The following is a 19,102-nucleotide window of genomic DNA, read 5'->3' as shown; positions in this document are numbered from 1 at the left end:
TATACTAAACAAACTATATAATATTGAATTGGTAAAGTTTCATTTAATTTTCTTATTTCTTTATCTCATGGTTTGGAACTGCATGCCACTAAAACTGCGCTAAAGAAGAGCAGAATAGAATTTATAGTTAATACATTCCATATGTTCTGAACATTTGCACTGGGTCTGGCTTGGATGCAGCTATAATTCCTCATAGCAGCCCACATGGTGCTGTGTGCTGCCTGTGTGACCAAAGCAGCGCTGGTAGCACAGTGATGGTTCAGCTGTGGCTCAACTGTGCCCGCACAGCACCAGCGCCACTCTGCCCCACACTGTCTCCCATCCCGGGAATTGTGCTGGGCTGGCCACGGGCTTGGGAGGAGACAGCCAATCAAATGGACCAAAAACATACCCCATGCCCTATAAAGTCATGCTCTGCAGGAAAACTGGAGCAGGGAGAGCTCTTTCAAGGTAGCTGTTGCTCAGAGAATGGCTGGGCATCAGTCAGCTCATGGCAGGTGGCGAGTGATGGCCTTTGCATAAGTTGTATGTTGCCTGATTGATGTAGTGGTGGGTTGTGCTTTCATTGTTGATTGGTGGGTTTTTTGTTGTTTGTTTTGGAATTTTTGTTTGTTTGGGAGGTTTTTCTGGGGGTGTTTTTCTTCCTTTCACTCCTGAACTCCCTTAATCTCGACTCATAAACTGCAGGGTGGGTGAGCACACAAGAGGTAGGGGCTTATTTGCCAGACAGGGCAACCCATTAAACCATTCTACTTTCTCTGTGACATAAGAAATGGACCAATCACTTACCCAAATACTAAATAAACATTTTTTTTAAATAAACAAATTCTAAAAAGAGAAATTTTTAGAGAAAAACCTCACAGCTGGTCAAGCATTTGAGAATATAAAAACTTAATAACTTTTACTCCTACAAGAACTAAGCAAGATTTTTTACTGAAATACTGTGTCTACAAAAAATATAGCTCTCGGACACTACATTATTACACTCCTCTGAACCTGCAGGCAGTCAGAACAATGTATAATCAAAGTCTAAATACGACACACAGTAATACTTCTTGCATTGTTATATTTAAAAACAAGTATAACAAAAATGTGATATTTAAGCCAGTACTTTACATTTAATATAATACTAAAGACTGCATCTTTTTGAATTCTTAATTTCATTTTGCCTGTTGCAAACTATGAGGATACACTCTGACAGGACAATATAGCTAATGGCACACAGCCTTTGTAAAACATTAAAATCATGTTACTGACTGATAGCTACACAATGCTGATCAGCAATGTAAGTTCATACTGAAGTACAGCAAATACAGGAACTGAATTTGCTGACAGACCAGCATTTATTTTCATATATACAATTTACAGGTGACATTCAGTCATGCTCTGATTGGGGAAAAAAAAGAAAACCCAAACACCCCTTTCTCCTTTCGATTTTTCATCCCTATTTATCAATTCATTCCAGAAGTCTGACATCCACAGTATGTTAATATGTATTTCTAAAAATTAATTTGAAAAATTATTTGTTATTATTCTGTACTGAAATAGTCTCTAAAAAGCTCAAATTATTAAAGGGAAAGAAACATGGATTTAAGCAAAAAGGCAGTAACGTTATTGGAAATAAATGTGGTGCTTATACTAGGTTGACACGATGTTAAAATGAAGTAGATGAATAACTAGATATCCTTAGACCACAGCTCATATGATCAGCTGTCAAAATCCTGCTAAAACATCCTTAAACTAAGAATTAATTTAAATTAAATTTAGGGGCAGTAAAAACAGTACTAATAAAGAAGTGTCTTAACCTATATTTGACTTTTTTAAACAGCAATACTTCAGTTCCTATTTTGCTACAAAATCCAAGCAATTTGCACAATTAAATTTTTATACTACTGCACTCAGGAACTGAAAAGACCCGAGGAAATGGCAGTACTAACTACAGCACTGAGGTAGATTAAAAATTATCAGTTGACAAATGGGGATATGCTTACTGTGCATGTGTGAGAAACCAGGAAACTTGACTGCTTGTGTGTGTTGGGTAAAAGTAAGCATGTATGTTTAGCTGAAATAAGGGAAATTGCTCCATATTTTGAAATACATATATTTTTATTGCCTTTGAAAGAATAAGATGTTAAAGTGTGCCTGGGGAAATATTACTCATGTAGTATGATTTTAACTAAATGAAACCAAATGAAATAAATTGCTTTGATTTTCAGTTCGACTAATGCCACAGAAAAAGTAAATGATCTTTCAGAAAAGGCTTGATACATCTTCTTACCATATGCTTCATCTTCCTCATTTACCATATAATCCTACTATTCACAACCCAAAGTCAAGAGCAGGAAAAGACAACATAATTTACAGAAAATCATCTGGATGATTACTGTTTCTCTCATAGCTTAAAACATAACTTACTTTTATTATCTAGCTGAGCCCTGTATTTACTGAATCCTTTTAGCCGTACTCTCTGGCCCAGTAGATCAAGGAACTCTTCAAAAGCTGGTCCTGCCATCTCATTGTTATACATTTCTTCTTCTGTGCTTTGGCCTGCTTTGCAGTAAAGGATACCAATCTTATGTTGAAAACTCAGCTGAAATTAAAAATTAAATAAAAAAGGAAAATTTACAGAAGCAAAGGAAAGTCAATACTAAATAAATATTAACAATTAAAATATAACACTGTTATAACCCCTGAAAGAAGGCATCCGAAAATTAAAAAATAAGTGTTCTGATTTGGAAAATTAAGTCACCATAGGACGAAAACAAAAAAGAAAAAATCCACAAAAGACACCCTCCAACTCTTGAAAGAAAACTGGATTGGCACTATTCAAACACAGATAAAAGCAGTACAAAGAGTTTTCACTTTGTTATCTATAAAAGCACACTCTACTTCATGCTATGTTATGAAAAATTTAATTGGAAATATTTGTATATTGGTCTTTTTTTCTCAGATTTAAAAGAAGGTGAGTTTATTGTTCCTCATTTTTATCCCTTACAGGTCACTGTAGTTCAGTTAAAACAGGCCCTCAGAACAGTCATTCCTATTATATGTCATTTTTTGCCTTCCTCATAAAATCACACACTGTTAAAAACTATTTGCCATTTTTAAAAGTATACTTAAAACAAGAAATTAGATTGCAGTCAAATAGTTTTGCTAAAGAGATTCTCAGTTATGGAACGTTACACAAATAAATCACATCTATTCAAAGATAAAGTACAAAAACTATAAAACATTAGGTATAAAGAGAGATCATTACTTCTTGAGCAGATCGTTTTCCTCTTAGCTTTTATGCACACTTAAGCTGACAAAGAGGAAACCTCCACATGGATGGATCAGTCCTATTATTCCTAACCAACACCCTCCAGCACTTCACAAACTGACAGAGACCATCAGTCACACCCAATTCCCTTCAGACACTTATCTGTATTCATGACTCAAATCAACTCTCCAGCTGCAGACCTCTCTTAATCAAACTTCAGGATTAGTGTCCAGAAAGCATGTTATGCAAAGGCTGGATGTGTTTCTCTTAGAGCAAAGGTGACAACGACAGCCTGCCTCCCCTTAGTCCTAAGTAGATAAAGACTTTGTGTAGGGGTGGGCTCCTGTGGAACCTGCCCTGGCAGAATGCCATTCACCAGAGAGCAGTTAGGAGAGAAGGATAAGAATAAGGAATAAGGTTTCACCTGGCCAGCCTAGAACACAGAAGAGCCAGAAGATGTAGGATTGATGTGGCATGGGATAGATGACCATCTGAGATAAAAGGGGATTCTGGATTATGGATGCACTGTAGGAGCTGCCCAAGTCAGACCAGTGAAATCTGCAGCTACTGGTTCGCTTCTATAATTTCCTTTTGACTGGCATTAGGTGCTATCCCCATCCAGAGTGCTTCCTTAATCCCCATTTCAAAGACAGTTAGGTATTTAACAAAAGGTTCTTGATTACTGGTGACTATTTTATTCAGCAGAAATCTAGCATGAACAATTCATGAAGGAGAAACTAAATGGTTAAACAAACATTAGCTGTCAGGAAGCAGTGCTGTTACTGGACACATCCCAGAAGACTTTAATGATGGTGACCCCATTGCCGCCTCCATACCAGCCCTGTGTCCAATAGTTTTAACTTTTTAAAACCACAGGGGATTTAGGTCGATTTCCTTGACTTCACACTAGAATTGACAAGTAGAGAAGTTAAATGCAAAACGGAGCCACCAAAAATAGGGACAAGAACTAAGAGTAAGGGTTTAAACATTGAGATAAGACACATTGAAAATGAGGATCTGAGACAAATCAGCCCAAGACATGAACTTGTGCAAATGATGCTGCTGGCATCTTCCCATTGTCATAACCATGTAATGAGACTGATGCTGGAAAGTAAAACAGCTTGAGACACATTCCTAGCAGTCCCATCCTATTCGTGATTTGTACATAGCCCCCAGCCGGCGATAGAACTAATCCTGGGATTTAACTTCATGGACTGACAAGCACTGTGAACGCTATACAATTCTGAACAAAGTCAATACTATAAAAAACCACTATTGCTAAACAAGCTGCAAGCTCATTTGCAGTAATCTGAACCTCCTGCCCCTGTGCTAGAACCCTTCACAACTATATTAGAAGATCTGAGTAAAAAAACTCCCAGCCAAGATCATGGTGGCTGTGCAGAAGCAGAGATCAAGGTTTAGAATGTCAGTGCCTAAAAGAGAAATCACTCAAAGAGCTTTGGCAGGATCTTCTTATGTCATACATTTAACTGGCATGAAGAAGTATCAGAATACTTAAAACTGATAAAGTTTGCCAGTTTTGAAATGGTACCACATGCTTATTCAAGTCTTTTAAAGTAAATAATTGCAGATGTGTTTCCAATTTCATTATTTCCAATTCAGAAATTTTACTTTTAGTTATATTTCACACTGAGAACAATTTAATAACATGACACCACAAAAAAACCTGCTAAACCCATTTAGCTAACTGAGTATGTAATATGTATTGAAGGTGCATAGTAGTCCTTCCTTACTCAAAATTATTGTGTTCTTGTCAGAATCACTCACTACTGAATCTTGGTATCCTGTCAAATTTTTGCACAGATTATTTATCATGTAACAACAACTTGTTGACGTTCATTATGTGAAGATTTTAGAGTCTTTACTATCAAGGAACACCAAGAGATTAGACACACAATTGCCACTAAATGTCACTGCAACCAATCGTAATTTCTTTGGTCTTTTTAAAACTTTATCCTATAGCTTAGAGGGAAGTGAGCATCTCCAGAGAGATGCGAGGGGAACCAAAAAGCATATACAATAAACAACCATTAACAGAAATTAGAAAGGGAAACTAAGGGGAAGTTGGAGAAAGCTTAAAAACCAACAGCAGCAGATAAAATGTTGAATTTTCTTGCAAATATACAGCTGAATTTAATGATGAGCATCATATGGCAGAATAAATTGGAAAAGGCAATTTCTTAATGTATTCAAATTAGGTTTTAGAACTGGTTTCTACTGCCATTTTTAGAGACAAAATTTGGCCACATGTTTCCTTCATAATCCATATTAGATTTCACAGAAAAACTATCAAACAAGTAGAGAATGAAATCAAAACTTCAAAGTAGTCTTCAGTTGGCTATGGAAATATGCAAACATTTAATACTCCGTTAGACAAAATTCATATCACTCTGGTGACAGTACCAATCTTCCAGATCATAATTCATCTTTTTAAATTCATTATATTTCCACCAGTCATCACCTTCACTTGCCAAGCATAACTCTTTTTGTATTTACTTGATTAATAAACTGAATGCATTAAGTGCCAAAGAGGATTAAAACCAAAAATGGATCTCATGGCAGTTCTTTGCACAGCTTTCTGTCTATGTTCAAGTAATTACCTTGTAGTAAGTGGTACATAAGTTATATTAATATTGCATTTTGTCAGCTGACAGCCCATTTAACAATAGGACTGAATTTCAAAACTGATCGCACAAAATAAAAGGAAGTGCTATATACTGCAGTTTCTCCTAATGAGGAGATGATGATTAAAGAACCACTTTGGTCAGTTCAATGGACAATCTCAATCTCCAGTTTTTGGGAAATACTATTAGTGAGTTTGAGAAATATTCAGATCAGATCAAACACAGTCATACTCAATACTGCCTTGAACATATTGCCCGGCTGAAGTGAATATTATTTACTAGATTAACCTAAACTCACTCTGAAGCTCAAACAGCAGAGAGCAAGAGCACATCAGGAACTCTTGGGTTCAGAATTCAGTGCCTCTGATTTCCCTATATTGTTTTACCAGAAAAACTGACAAACACAGAAGAAAACAACAACATTCAGGAAAATCAACACCATCCTCAAACACCAATGTGAACAAAAGTACTAAAATTAACATATAAAAGATAGTTTAACAATCCATCCAAAAAATACCAGTTCTGTTCCTCTGACTACATGTGCTTTGTTTCAAGCAATTGTTAGAGGCACATGGAATTCTGATAGACACCACTGATGTTAGATGCAATCACTACACTCAAAACTGAGCCAGCAATAAAAAATTAACTACAGCACCATTATAGTCAACTGGTTCAATCATTAGATTGGACTTCAACAGATAAATACTGACTTTCACCCAGAAAGTAAAACCTTCAATTTAAATGAACATTTTTTAAAAACCATCACAAGTGTGTCCTTCACAAAATATTCAGAAACCATAAATTTAACTACTAGCTTTGAATGAAGCAGATTCACTTTTATTGAACCTAACAGATGTTACCATTTTCTCTCAAAATTTAAGCCATTTGAATATTTTATTGCCATGCAATTAATTCAGTAGTCTTAATCACAATTTCAGTTCTATGAATACAGAAGTATTCTATCCTAGTGAGAATACAGCAAATTGATAAAATATAAATACATATCATAAAATGGTATTGTAAAAAATAACCATAAATTTTAGATGCAGAGACTTAAGACAAAACATGCTTTGTCTCCTTACCCACACACAATACTAATAGTGTTAGATGTATTTTCATTTGCAGTCTACATTTGTACATATTCAAGTGCAAACACAGATTGTGAAAATCCCTGCTCACTGATGTTAAAACTGAATAATCTTTCACTCAGCCATTGAAAGACAATCTCCATAGACCAATATTTATTTTCTTCAACTGAAATGTATTTTAAGAAGTATTTGCTTAGAAAAGCAAACCTCATTTTGTCAGTGAAAAATAGGCAAGTTTCTCTAAAACCAAGAAACCGGATGGCTTGCATTACAGATCCATGTTAATTAACACTGTCTGCAAAATATTTAATAATTTTTTTCTTCTATTTATCTAAGGAATAGTCTTTAAGAATAAGGCCATGTGCTACATACCCCTTGTTCATCCAGTTTAAGCAGCTGCTCGGGTACTTTGGGTGAGCTGGAAGCCTGTCTCAGGCACTGGATGCTCAGCTCTGGTATTACATACTCCAGCACCTCTTTGAGAGGCAGACCTCTTGCTGTGCCATGACGAGCAGTGGATGGTATAGCATCTTCTAATATTGCTCCTCTAAGTGTAGTAAGCTGTAGTAAAGGTAAAACACACAAAACATTTTTAGCTCTAATAATCTAAACCCTAGAGATAAAAACTTCAGGGTTTAACAAAAGCATGGAAAAAATAAATGGAAAGAAAAACATCCTTACTTTATTTTTTTAACCAGTAAAAAAATTAGTAAATAACTTTAAAAGAGCAGACAAGCTTTCAATTTCTAAGTGACAAATACATTTTTTGCTTAAAGAAATTAATGAAGTATGTTAACAACTTATTACAATTACTAAGAATATTCCTTTTCTGGGGGAGGGGAAAGTATTAAAGATGCCAGTAAACTAAAACAGTTAATTCTGAATTCTGCCATACTACCCTAGCAAACACAGACTGAACATGTGAGCTAAGCTACAGCCAATCACAACTTTACTTAACTCATTCACCTATTATTTTATCTATGATGCTCTATCTTCATTGGACTTGACAAAAAGAGAGTAATTTCTTAGAGCTGGGTTTCCATTTTTGGAACTCTATTTCTGCCTATTAAAAAAAACTAAACTGAAAACAAAAATTATATCTACATCTATATCTGTTTTTACATCTGTCTGCAAAAGCACAAGAGCCCAGTGATATCAGGAGGTCTGGCTAACACTTCTCTATATCCTAGTCAAAATAAAAATCAATAGTCCTAAGGATTCCAAAGATTTACAGTTGTTTGCTGCAATAATACCATTGTGTGTTTTCATACAATCTAAAGGTAGTCGCTGTGATAAAGAAATTGTTTAGCAAGAGATGTTAAATTGCTTGAAATAGAAGTAATGAGACTTCACACCCAACAACCACAAGCAAATGCTTCTTTCAAATAAGACCATTATTTTATAAATATATTAATATTCCTTCTGTAAATCATCCATTTAAAAGTACATAGAAACATGTCACAAAAAAGCTTCTAAGAAAGTATTTTGAAACAAAATGAAAAAATACAAATAAGTCATTATACTAGTTTTTCTATTTTACAGTTCCCTTTATCCCTACATTTCTTACCCCTTCTTTTCTATCATTAGAAACATAACATCAAGCAGCCAGATCCACACTTATCTTTAGCTGTGTTAACATCTGTTCCCTTGCTTGCACCTTGCAGTTCTTTTCAGCCAACTTACCTCCTTTTGGATGCTCACTCAAGAGACAAAAATTTTATGCAGTACAGAAAAGGAAACCTTTGTTCAGGAGCAACTACATTTACTAATGGTACAGGAAACATCCTTTCCCATTAAGAGATTTACTTTCAAAGTTAGCAATGTATGCTCAGACACACAAGTAGTATCCTAAGCTCCAGGTCAACTTTTCCATTGCTTTGCAGAATTATGGAATGAACATTACCTCACTTGTCCTGAAAACTATACGGTAGTTGAACTGAGATCCTTCTTTCTCCTTAGCATCTTCAACCTTCTCCCTCCGGATGCTGACTGCTACAGGTCCAAGATTTTCATCTATTCCAAAGTAGTTCTGATGCTCTTTTACACAGGAATGAATGAAGAGATAAGAGTAAAGTATGAATCCCCTAGAAAATTTTCATCATAACTCAAAAAAAAATTTCTGCAGCAAGAAAAAGAGATAATTTTTAATTGACTATGAGGTCTGTGAATACTAGTGATCTAGTGATCTTCTGAACTGTACAATAAGTGCATAAATCACAAATGCTAATTTTCATGAGCAAAATGGTCACTCATATCACATAAATTACTGCAACTGCTGCTACTATAAAATATTTTTTCCCTTTTTTACTACATAATGAATCTTTTTATTTCATGCTGCAGGAAACTAGTTTGGATAAAATGTATCTACATATAATCTTGAATAAAAGCTAAGAGTCTTCAAACAAATAAGACTTATTTACAACTTTACATTTCAAGCAGCAACTCATTCTCAACAAGGGAAAACTGAGTCTAGTAACTCTTCAGTATTTGATGAATAGTTAAATTCATCCTTGAGGCAACTGGTCCAGTCTGGGAGAGTAAAGCACTATGAGCTGAAGAGAAAGATCACATTAGAGACCATTTAAGGAGACCAGACACACTCAAATCCATGTGACCAGTCAGGACCTGTGTTGAGGCTCCTCCTCACCACCTTTGAAAGGTAATACTGAGTAGTTACAGCCACCTTTAAAAAAGGGCAAGAGGTTCTGGGAAGCTGTGGAACAGCCACGACAAATTTTAGTTCCCAGGGAGATTAAGGAACAAATTCTCATGGAAGACTTTTCCAGGCACATGAAGGACAAAAAGATACTTGGAAACAGCCTGCATAGATTTAAAGAATGCAAATCATGCATGACCAATCCAGTTGTTTTCTGTAGTGATGTGACTGGCTTTATGGATGAGGAAGGAGCAATGAATGTCACCCACTTGTGCTTTAGCAATGCTTTTCACACAGTCTCCCACAGTGCATCTGTGTAGCTAAACTGAAAAGACATGGTTTGGACATGCAAATTATAAGGTGGGCAGAAACCAGCTGACAGTTGACCTTAAAGGACCGTGATCAGTAATACAAATTGCAATTAGTGGCCAGTTACTAAAATGTTTATCAGAATTAGATGGCAGAGGTGTTACTGTTTAATAGGGTTCAATATTATCTAAATGATGGAATGGAGTTCATCCTCAAAAAGTTGCTGTCCCTGATCAAGCTCTAAAAGAAAGAAGAGTTCATGTACTGGGGCTTAGCACTGCAGATGGGTGCAACAGATGAAGGGGAATAACCAGCAGGCTTTTAACAAATCAGGATTATGTGCACAGAGCAGACATGGAAATGCATAATCCTTGCAGTTCTAACAAAAACAGCCAAAGGCAAAGCCAAACAGGTAGAGTCCTACAGCTGTAGGGTGTCTGTGCTCCACTTCCCACTCTCCTCTTTCCCTGGAGGCAGCTACTGCTGAGCTGCATGTGAACCAACTCTTAACCCACTTGAAGTTTTCAACCTGACACCTTAAAACAAACTCTCATTTTGACAATCCCAGAAAATGGACTGAAAAAGCCTTATGAAGACCGACACAGAAATGCATGTAGAACAGAACAAGCTCATACAACAGGATGGGAACACACTGCCTCACGAGACTCTGTGTGCAAGAGGGCTAGGGACCCTGTGAGCACAGACTGCAGCAGCCAGCAAGAGCAGAGATGAAGAGCAAACAGACTCTGGGCAAGAGCATTGCAGCAGCTCAGGAGAACATTGCCTTTCTCTTTGGCACTTTTGAGGGCACATGAGAAGCAGTGTCCAGTTTTGGACAGAGTGGAACAAGGCCAACAGAGAACTTTAAAGACAATTAGAGGGCTGGAGAATATAACAGATGAGGAAAGGCTAAAAGAAAGGGGTTTGTGCAGCTGAAGAAGAGCAGATTAACAGGGGAAATAACTGCTGGATCCCACAAACTGATGGGAGGTTGTAGAGAAAGGAGAAACAGACTCTTGTACAAGGTACAAAGTAAAAGAACAAGATGCAACCATCACAACATGCAGCCTCTGAGTGGGGAGAACACAATGCAAACAGGTCTCCAACAGAGATTGTTAAGTCTCCATCCTTAGATACTGCAAAAAACCTAAAGCCACAGTTAAAGAGAAACAGGTTTTGAGCAACCTATTCAGAACTTACATTTAAAGGGAATAAGACTTTAAAGAGGGAATTAGACTGGATGGCCTGCAGAAATGTCTTCCAACACAATTTATGCTATAATCCCATATTTTAAATAACAACTAATTGAATAATTTTTCCTTAAAAATTGTCCGGATTTAAAAAAAAAAAAAAAAAAAAAAAAAAAAAAAAAAAAAAACCCCAAACAAAAAAAAAACAAAACAAAAAAAAAAAAAAACCCAACATTTTGCTAGCATTTTTGAGCTAGTTTGGTACTTTTTAAAAAATAATGTATTTATAGAAATGTGTAAAGAAGTTTTTTTCCAAAATGTCTTTCACTAAGAAGTTATCCACACTCTCAGAATTAATGCAAAGAGTGAAATCATCTCTACATAAAGGACAGTCGTATTTCTCAAATCAAGTTTAAATTAGGTTTCCAGCAGTCTTTCAAAAATCTATCTATGAAGTATGTAGGTGGTTGCAATCCATCTCTTAGTGGAAGGAAAATGAGCATCAGCATATTACAACTTTTTTTGGAAGGAACACCTGGAATCAAAGAGGCGCAAGCATTAAATTATCTGCTCATGCTCTCCAACTACATTCCTTTCCCAGTCTGAGAATTCTACCTGCATGGATAAATAATGTACCTTATGGACATCCCAGTGTTGAATTAAAACTTTGAGTCTAAATGGGCAATTTTGTTAAATGGAACAGGACTTTACAGAGAACACAGAGTGAGGGAGAGAAAAAGAGAAGTTCAGACATCAAACACTTCCAATAATATAAAAGCTCCCCACAGCTGCCTAATTCAGGCTTTGACATAAGGTAAACTCCTCAGTTAGAAGTCTTGAGCTTTCCATTTTGATGTAAATCCAGAAAAGGGTATTACACAGTTGCTAGATTTCTTGGTTGCAGTATAACTGAGCAGAAAAATACAAGTGTGTGCAGATACCTATGAATTTCTTGTACAACATAAAAGACACAAACCCAAACACACTATTTATATGCATTAAAATAAAACAGATAAACTGGAAAAGAAAAGTAAGAAAGCTGAAGTAAATTGAATAGCATGGCTACTGATATTCCGGGTTTTGGGGAAAACATTTTTAATTCAAGGCATCTTCTTTTTTTAATTTCAAAAAGTACGAACTCATTAAACTCATTTATATGTGTTTATGTTGGCTTAAAAGAACCAGCTGGGGACAAAAGAATAAAAAAGTGCTATTTTCTAGCTGAGATCTAGAGAGATGCTAAAATATTTGTTATTTTTGACTTTTTCACTTTGAGGAATAGTTGTCAATTTTTCTCCTAACACAAAAGTCTTAATTGTACAAAACTGAGTTAATACCAATACCTTGCTAAGCCTGTTTTAGGACATTTTTTCAATCCCGTATCAGCAGATAGTGTCAGTAACATTAAATGGTTGCAAGCATCCCTCAAATAAAAAGCATGGTAATAATAAACAAGTCTTCAGGAAGTATGAGGATAGTTGCACAAGGGGAAATGGACAAATCAATGATAATCAAAACAATGAGATAAAATAATATACTCTAGCTTTTACAATTCTCAACTGAAAACTGAGAAGACATATTCTGAGAAGACATTTATATCATTGTAACTGATATAAAATATAACATATTTTATATCAGTTGCAATGGATTTGATTTTAACAATAGTTACAAAGCTTATAAATATGCAGTATAAAACTACAACTCATTTCAGAAAACACTGAATCCCAAATCTCACATTTCTTGAAAGGGAATGGAATAATTAGTGCTACACATGCCATGGTGTTTCTTCCATGCATCTTAAAACAGAAATAAAACTGGTATGCTGACAAGCGCCAATTATAAAACTGTTAACAAAATGAAATGTTCAGAAAGCTATTTCTTTTTCATATATTTTTTCCTCAAAGCAACAGAAATCAGTGATAGTATGTAAAAGTAACTATTGTTTGCTCAATTGTTGTTTCATCCTACCACAATGATTTTGATAAAATTAAACTGCACAATTAAATCTAAAAATTAGCTAGGAGAACTCAATGTCATGGAAGAGCATCACGTAGACCCACTATGAACATAAATGTCAATTTTTCTTTTCAATATGGAAGTTCAGGCCAGCAGCAAGACATCTTGGTGCCCCAATGCAAAATGTGTGGATTATTTCCTCTGTCCACAGTAAGTTTTGCTTGGGTGAGAACTGTATTCAATTGGAATTAATGTGGCAATTCCCTACGTGCTTGATCCCTTAAGACAGCAGACTAAAAATTAAGATTTTAGTTTCATCAGCTTGTTCGCCCTGACTTGTTGCATCATAAAAGCCATTCAATATAGATTTCTCTCATTTAGCCTCTGTTACAGCTCTCTAAAAAGATAATGCACAACAGGCCATGGCTTTCATATCATTGTAAAGGTGAGAAGGTAACAATTCATTTATGGATATTAAATGAATCATACCACATTCACTTCTGAAGAACTCTGCCTAGAGAACAATTAGTAACAATTAAAATTTCCCGGTGTTGTACTATGTGGGACAAAATTCTGAGAAACTCTGATACTATTTCAAAACAGAAGTTAATAAAAACTAATTACATTCACATCAATTTTCCAGAAAGGTCATTAGGTTTGTTTATAATATAGTATTTAAAGTGGCTTTGAGTATGCATCTGCATTTTCTTTTTATAATTTCTCTGACAAGATTTTTCTTCACAGAAGTGTTCCGCACTTCAGCACTTGTAACTCAACCAAGATAAAAGCACTTCACAAGCAAGTCCTCTTTCATCTGGCTTAATTTTGTCTCCCCCTTCCCCCTGCTCATCCTGCCACCACCTTTTTCTGCTGACAGTCTTCCTTTCATTTTTGTGAATGCCATCTTTTCTTCTCTCTGCCCCTCAAAAAATGTGCCACCCTTTTGTCAAAAGTTTCACTTCATTATCTTACACTCTGACTCCCTCAACACTTTTTATATAATTTACAACCTGTCTAGCTTGGAATCCATTTTGAACCTGGGAATTTGCTGCCCATTCCTTGCTTAGCTGTGGGACTCCTTCTTCCTCTTCCATCACAGATCCAGATTCTTCTCTTCCTAGCCTTTTAAATAGTTTGTTGCATCTAATATGTTTTCAGTTTCTATTGTATTGTGACTGGCACTGTACTGGATCCTCTTTTGAGTCCCTTTTAAAGAGTTACAGGGGGAAGGAGTAACAGTACAGTGCTGATTTCCTGATGTTCAAATATAGTTACAAAGTAGAGGAAGTATGATTTCAAGAAGAACAAGAAGAATCAGGCTGTAACAGTTTTTTAAAAACAGAAGCAGACTTTTTCTTTTATTTTAATAAAAGCAAGAAGATCTAGCTGTAATTCATAATACAGAAAGGACAGAGACAGGTATTTTGAAGGTTTTCTGAAAAACTAAATAACAGCAGAAGCTCTCTATTTAAAGAGTATGTACATGTGCATACAGTATGAAAGGCCTCAAGACACATGTGAAGACAGTTGAATCTAGAAGAGCATCAGAAGCCTCAATAATAAAACTTTCTTTTTGGAGTCACCTTTTAGGAAATAATTATTTCCACTCTGAGTATCAGTAATTCCAATGCATTTACTGGATATAAATGACATATTTTCCTCCTTCTTATCATGAAAGTTTGGGCTGGAGAAGTTAACTTAAATGCTATTTTATACGACCTTTCATTAAATCACTTAATGAACTCACGCAGTTATTGCATAACCACACATAAACCACTGCTTTGCCCTGTTGGAGCAAAAATAATAGGCTTAATTTCAATAAAGAGTTTCAGGATTCTCTGGAATACCTAGGTTTCTCTATAGAGAAGAAGGAAAACAAATTATAATCTTCACTAAATTTAAATCTGAACAGTTGCATTACAAAAATTTACCTTTTCCATAGAAGAACTTGCGGTAATAATATGCTCCAAGATCAATGTGTTCTATGATGTAACGCTTCACTTTCTCTCTGTGAATAGATTGGTTTTCTCTTGGCACTTCCAGAACTGAAACACCAGCATTTGTGCAATGGGAACTCAGAGAGGACTCAAAAGAACAATTTTCACCTGAAGAAAAAGATGCTGAATTTGCCCTAGAAAGCGCAATCCGTCTATCTCCTTCCCCACCAGTTTCATTCCTGAAGTAAGGGCAACTCAACACTAGATCATTGCTTTTGCCATCGCCCTCATCAGCATCTAAATTCTCTTTCGAATTGAGGTCCTCTTTGCTTCCCAAAGGAGATTCACAGTTTCCAGTCTGGCCTGCTGGCATCTGAGTTTGTGACGCAGCTGAGGCCCCAGTGGTGATATTTTTTCTTTTTCCTACATTTACTCTGGTAGCCATTGCTTCATTTATGTTAAACAAAGCGCTCTGAACATCATAATGTGCAAAACATTTCTGACAGTTCCAAGAATGAACATTTCTGTCAAGTCTATCATCCAGGTCTGATGAAAACTTAAAAGTTTCATGCTCACTTTTAACTGTTCGCAATTTTCTAAACAGAGATGTTTCTACTGCTTCTGATTTAAGTCTCCTCTTGAAAGATTTTTCCCTTTCTCGACCAATAAGTAGGGCACTATCCATATAATCCAACCCAGAAATCCTGACAAATTCTCCCCTGGAAATCTGTGCAGCAGCATGTAGACTTGGAGAAACCGTTGGATCACAGTGGAAAAATTCAGAAAATCCAAAAGGAGAAAGGGTTTTATGTTCAAAATTTTCCACTCTGTATCCTCTCAGCATTGCAAAAAAATTTTCTCCAGACAAACCTTGTCTATCAATTGAAGAAGTACTGCCGTATTCTCTGTGAAGAGCTGCTCCAGTATTTGGGTTAACAGCATTTTGGTCTAACACATCTTCAGCATCAATATCACTTATTGTCACATCACTGTTGCTTCTTTGCCTTATGGGATGAAGACCCCTTTGAGGTGAATGAACAAAAAGATCTCCAATTGAATATTTTCCCTCTGTAAATTCCAGTTCTAGCTCTTCTTGCTGTTCATCGCTTTGGTCATTTTGTCCATTTGGAAGTACTGATCCAACACCTTCATAACTGGCTGGAGGTCTGTTTTCCCAAGCAGCTTTACTCAGTTCCTTAGAGCAATCCTTTTTAGGAGGCCATTCAGATACCCTTGCTCGAACACCCATTTTAGGCACGGCTGGTGTACCATTTGTTTGATTATTTTCAGCTTTGCTGGAGGCATTAGAAGAAACAGGAGGACCCATGCTACCGTTCAAGGCTTTAAGTTTTCTAGCGAAATAATCATCGGATTGCATGCTTCTTGAAGGCTCCCTGAACTTGGAGGAAGTTCTGCTAACCTTGTGCTTATCTTCTTGCAAAGACCTTTGATCACTCATGTCCAGTCAGTGGGAGGGGAACCACTACTATTGCATAAATTTACTGTTACATTTGTTATTACATCCTCTTGTATGGGCCAATAAACTGTGATATAAAAATACTGTTACAGTCTTCCCACAGGTGCAGGCAGAGACCTCAGTGTACCATTTTTGTACAAATTATATCAGGAGAGCAATCTCAAAACATTTCCTTCAGTTCAGATGCATTCAGTTCAGTATTAATCCAGACAAATTTCTTAAATCTGTTTGTAAGGAAAAGAATAAAAAAAAAAGTGTTAAAATGTTTATACTCAATAACAGTAAGTTTCCACTGTTGCTTGCAATTACACAACACCTCATGAAACTGGATGGATCTAAAGTGACTTGCTTTGTATAATTTTCTACCCTTGGACTCTTTAAAACCCAGCAAATTCAACAATTCCAGTTTTTCATGTGATTCCACAGGATGTGACCAGCTTGAACCTGCATCTCTCATGGGCTCCCCCTGCACAAGCAGAATAGCCACAGACAATTCTCTCTGCATTCCCTGCAATGCTGACAGCAACTCAGATGCCTACTCTCCATCTAATCACTGGGGTTTGTTTACATAACATCTAAGACACTCTTTTCCAAGCTTTCTGTAAAATGGTTAATGCACACAGGAGTGACAGGGCAAGACTGGTAGAAAATGTAAGTAAAATACATGGAGCAGATAGGACCTTATAGAGAGAGATGTGTTTTGCCCCATTTAAGAGAATATTTAAAGATAAGCAATTGTTCCACTATGATTAATTCAGTGAATTAATGTATTTTGTTTCCTTCCCCTTCTCTCTTCCCAAATGGAGGTTTACTTATGTTCCTTTCTTTGAAGTGCAAACTATTATTTAGCTGTGTAAAGCAGTTGCAGTTGTTTCTGTTATATTATATTCCTCTGGTTGGAAATCCAGACTGTTAACTATGTTATTGTGATAAAGAACATGTCTGTTTTCTTCTGTAAATAAGAAAAGATAGTAGCCCTATTGATAAGCCTCAATTTGATTACAAAATTGGAACTGTTAGGATATAAAAATACTCTTCAATAGTCTTAAGAGTAACCATGACTCATGCTGTGAAGATTCATTTGCAGGCTGAGTCTGTCCATTAATCCACTGCATAAAAGCAGATTAAAACAAGAGAAGACAGAATGCTGTCTACTTCTTCATATTTTATTCCTTGAACAAAAATGCCAACATAACAATCTTTTAAGATGCTACAAATAAGGACACTATGCATTTACCAGAAACTAAAAAGAAGTCAGGTTAAACTAGCTTGGAATATGAATTCTCCCTTGATTTCAATTACGAGATGAGGTAGTAAGAGGAGTTCAGAAGATGAGTGGTTTTTTCCTATATTTAACGTGATAAAAATTCCTTGAGATTCGGGAGGAAGGATGACATGAGGGACGAAGGAACAATATAAATCAAAATGTGACACCTTATTTTTTCTTCTTGTCAGAAATCAACTGAAATTGTTGATTTGATACAGTAAACTTTAGAAGACTTCTGCAGTAATGAGGTAACAAACACAAGTTAGACTTCAGCACTCTCATAATGGCTATGGTTTCTATGTGACCAGTAGTAAAAATTGCTGACAATTTCAATAACAATGTATCTCTGCAGCTTACTTTCACTCCAAAGAAATTCCTTGCTGGCCAATAAAGACAATTAAATGGGTTCCTTACAGAAATCCAAAAGATTATTTAAACAACTGACATATTCAGATGAATAGCACTTGAAAAGCAGCAACTAGGATTTTTAAACATGACTTATGAAAATACTATACAAAAAGAAAAATATTGGTCAAAGAATCATAGAATGGTTTGGGTTACAACGGAACTTAAAGATCATCTAGTCCCAATTCCCCTGGCATGTACAGGGACACTTTCCACTAGACCATGTTGCTCAGAGTCCAATCCAACCTGGCCTTGAACACTTCCAGGGATAGGCGATCCCATTCTGGACAACCTGTTGCAGTGCCTCACCACCCTCATAATTAAGAATTTCTTCCTAATATCTGATTTATTTCAGTTTAAGACTGTTAATCCCCACCTAGTCACTACATGCCCTGTAGAAGTCCCTTTTCAGCTCTCTTGTAGAACCTTTTTAGGTACTGGAAAGCCAGAATTAGGCTTCCTTGGAGCCATCTCTTCTCCAGGCTGAACAACCCCAACTCCCTCACAGCCTTTCCTCACAAGAGATGTTCCACTCTGCTGATCATCTCCATGGCCTCCTCTGGACTCACTCCAACAGGTCCATGTCCTTCCTGTGCTGGGTACCCCAGAGCTGGATGCAGGGTTCCAGGTGGGGTCTCACCAGAGCAGAGCAGAGGGGCAGAATCCCCTCCTTCATCTGCTGCCCAAGCTGCTTTGGGTAAGTCCAGGATGTGTTTGGCTTTCTGAGCTGCAAGAACACACTGCTGGGTCATGCCCAGCTTTTTCTTCACCAATAACCCAAAGAGTTCTTTGCAGGACTGCTCTCAGATATGTCAATATGCTCAACATTTCTGGAGAACAAGTAATACTGCAAAGTTAAAATAGAAGACAGTTCCTTGCAAATTAACATGAACAGCTGACAGCTTTTTAATAA

The 19,102-nt window shown here is 36.4% G+C and overlaps 1 protein-coding gene across 3 annotated transcripts in view; it reads right to left on the bottom strand.

The window, feature by feature from the left end:
- SIPA1L2 (signal induced proliferation associated 1 like 2) overlaps positions 1-19,102 on the bottom strand; it is a 126,613-nt gene that overhangs the window by 56,637 nt on the left and 50,874 nt on the right. For all 3 annotated transcript variants that reach the window (XM_041399136.1, XM_041399138.1, XM_041399137.1), the window contains 4 exons: positions 15,035-16,741; positions 8,896-9,029; positions 7,365-7,553; positions 2,416-2,590 (listed from right to left, as the gene is read on the bottom strand). In XM_041399136.1, the coding sequence (XP_041255070.1) occupies positions 2,416-2,590; positions 7,365-7,553; positions 8,896-9,029; positions 15,035-16,499 (1,963 nt within the window). In that variant the 5' untranslated portion in view covers positions 16,500-16,741. The remainder of the gene's footprint in view (positions 1-2,415; positions 2,591-7,364; positions 7,554-8,895; positions 9,030-15,034; positions 16,742-19,102) is intronic.

The sequence above is a fragment of the Onychostruthus taczanowskii genome, unplaced genomic scaffold, assembly GCF_017590055.1.
Source record: "Onychostruthus taczanowskii isolate IOZ18803 unplaced genomic scaffold, ASM1759005v1 scaffold156, whole genome shotgun sequence".
Taxonomy (NCBI): domain Eukaryota; kingdom Metazoa; phylum Chordata; class Aves; order Passeriformes; family Passeridae; genus Onychostruthus; species Onychostruthus taczanowskii.
This window is presented reverse-complemented; position numbering and strand designations above follow the sequence as displayed.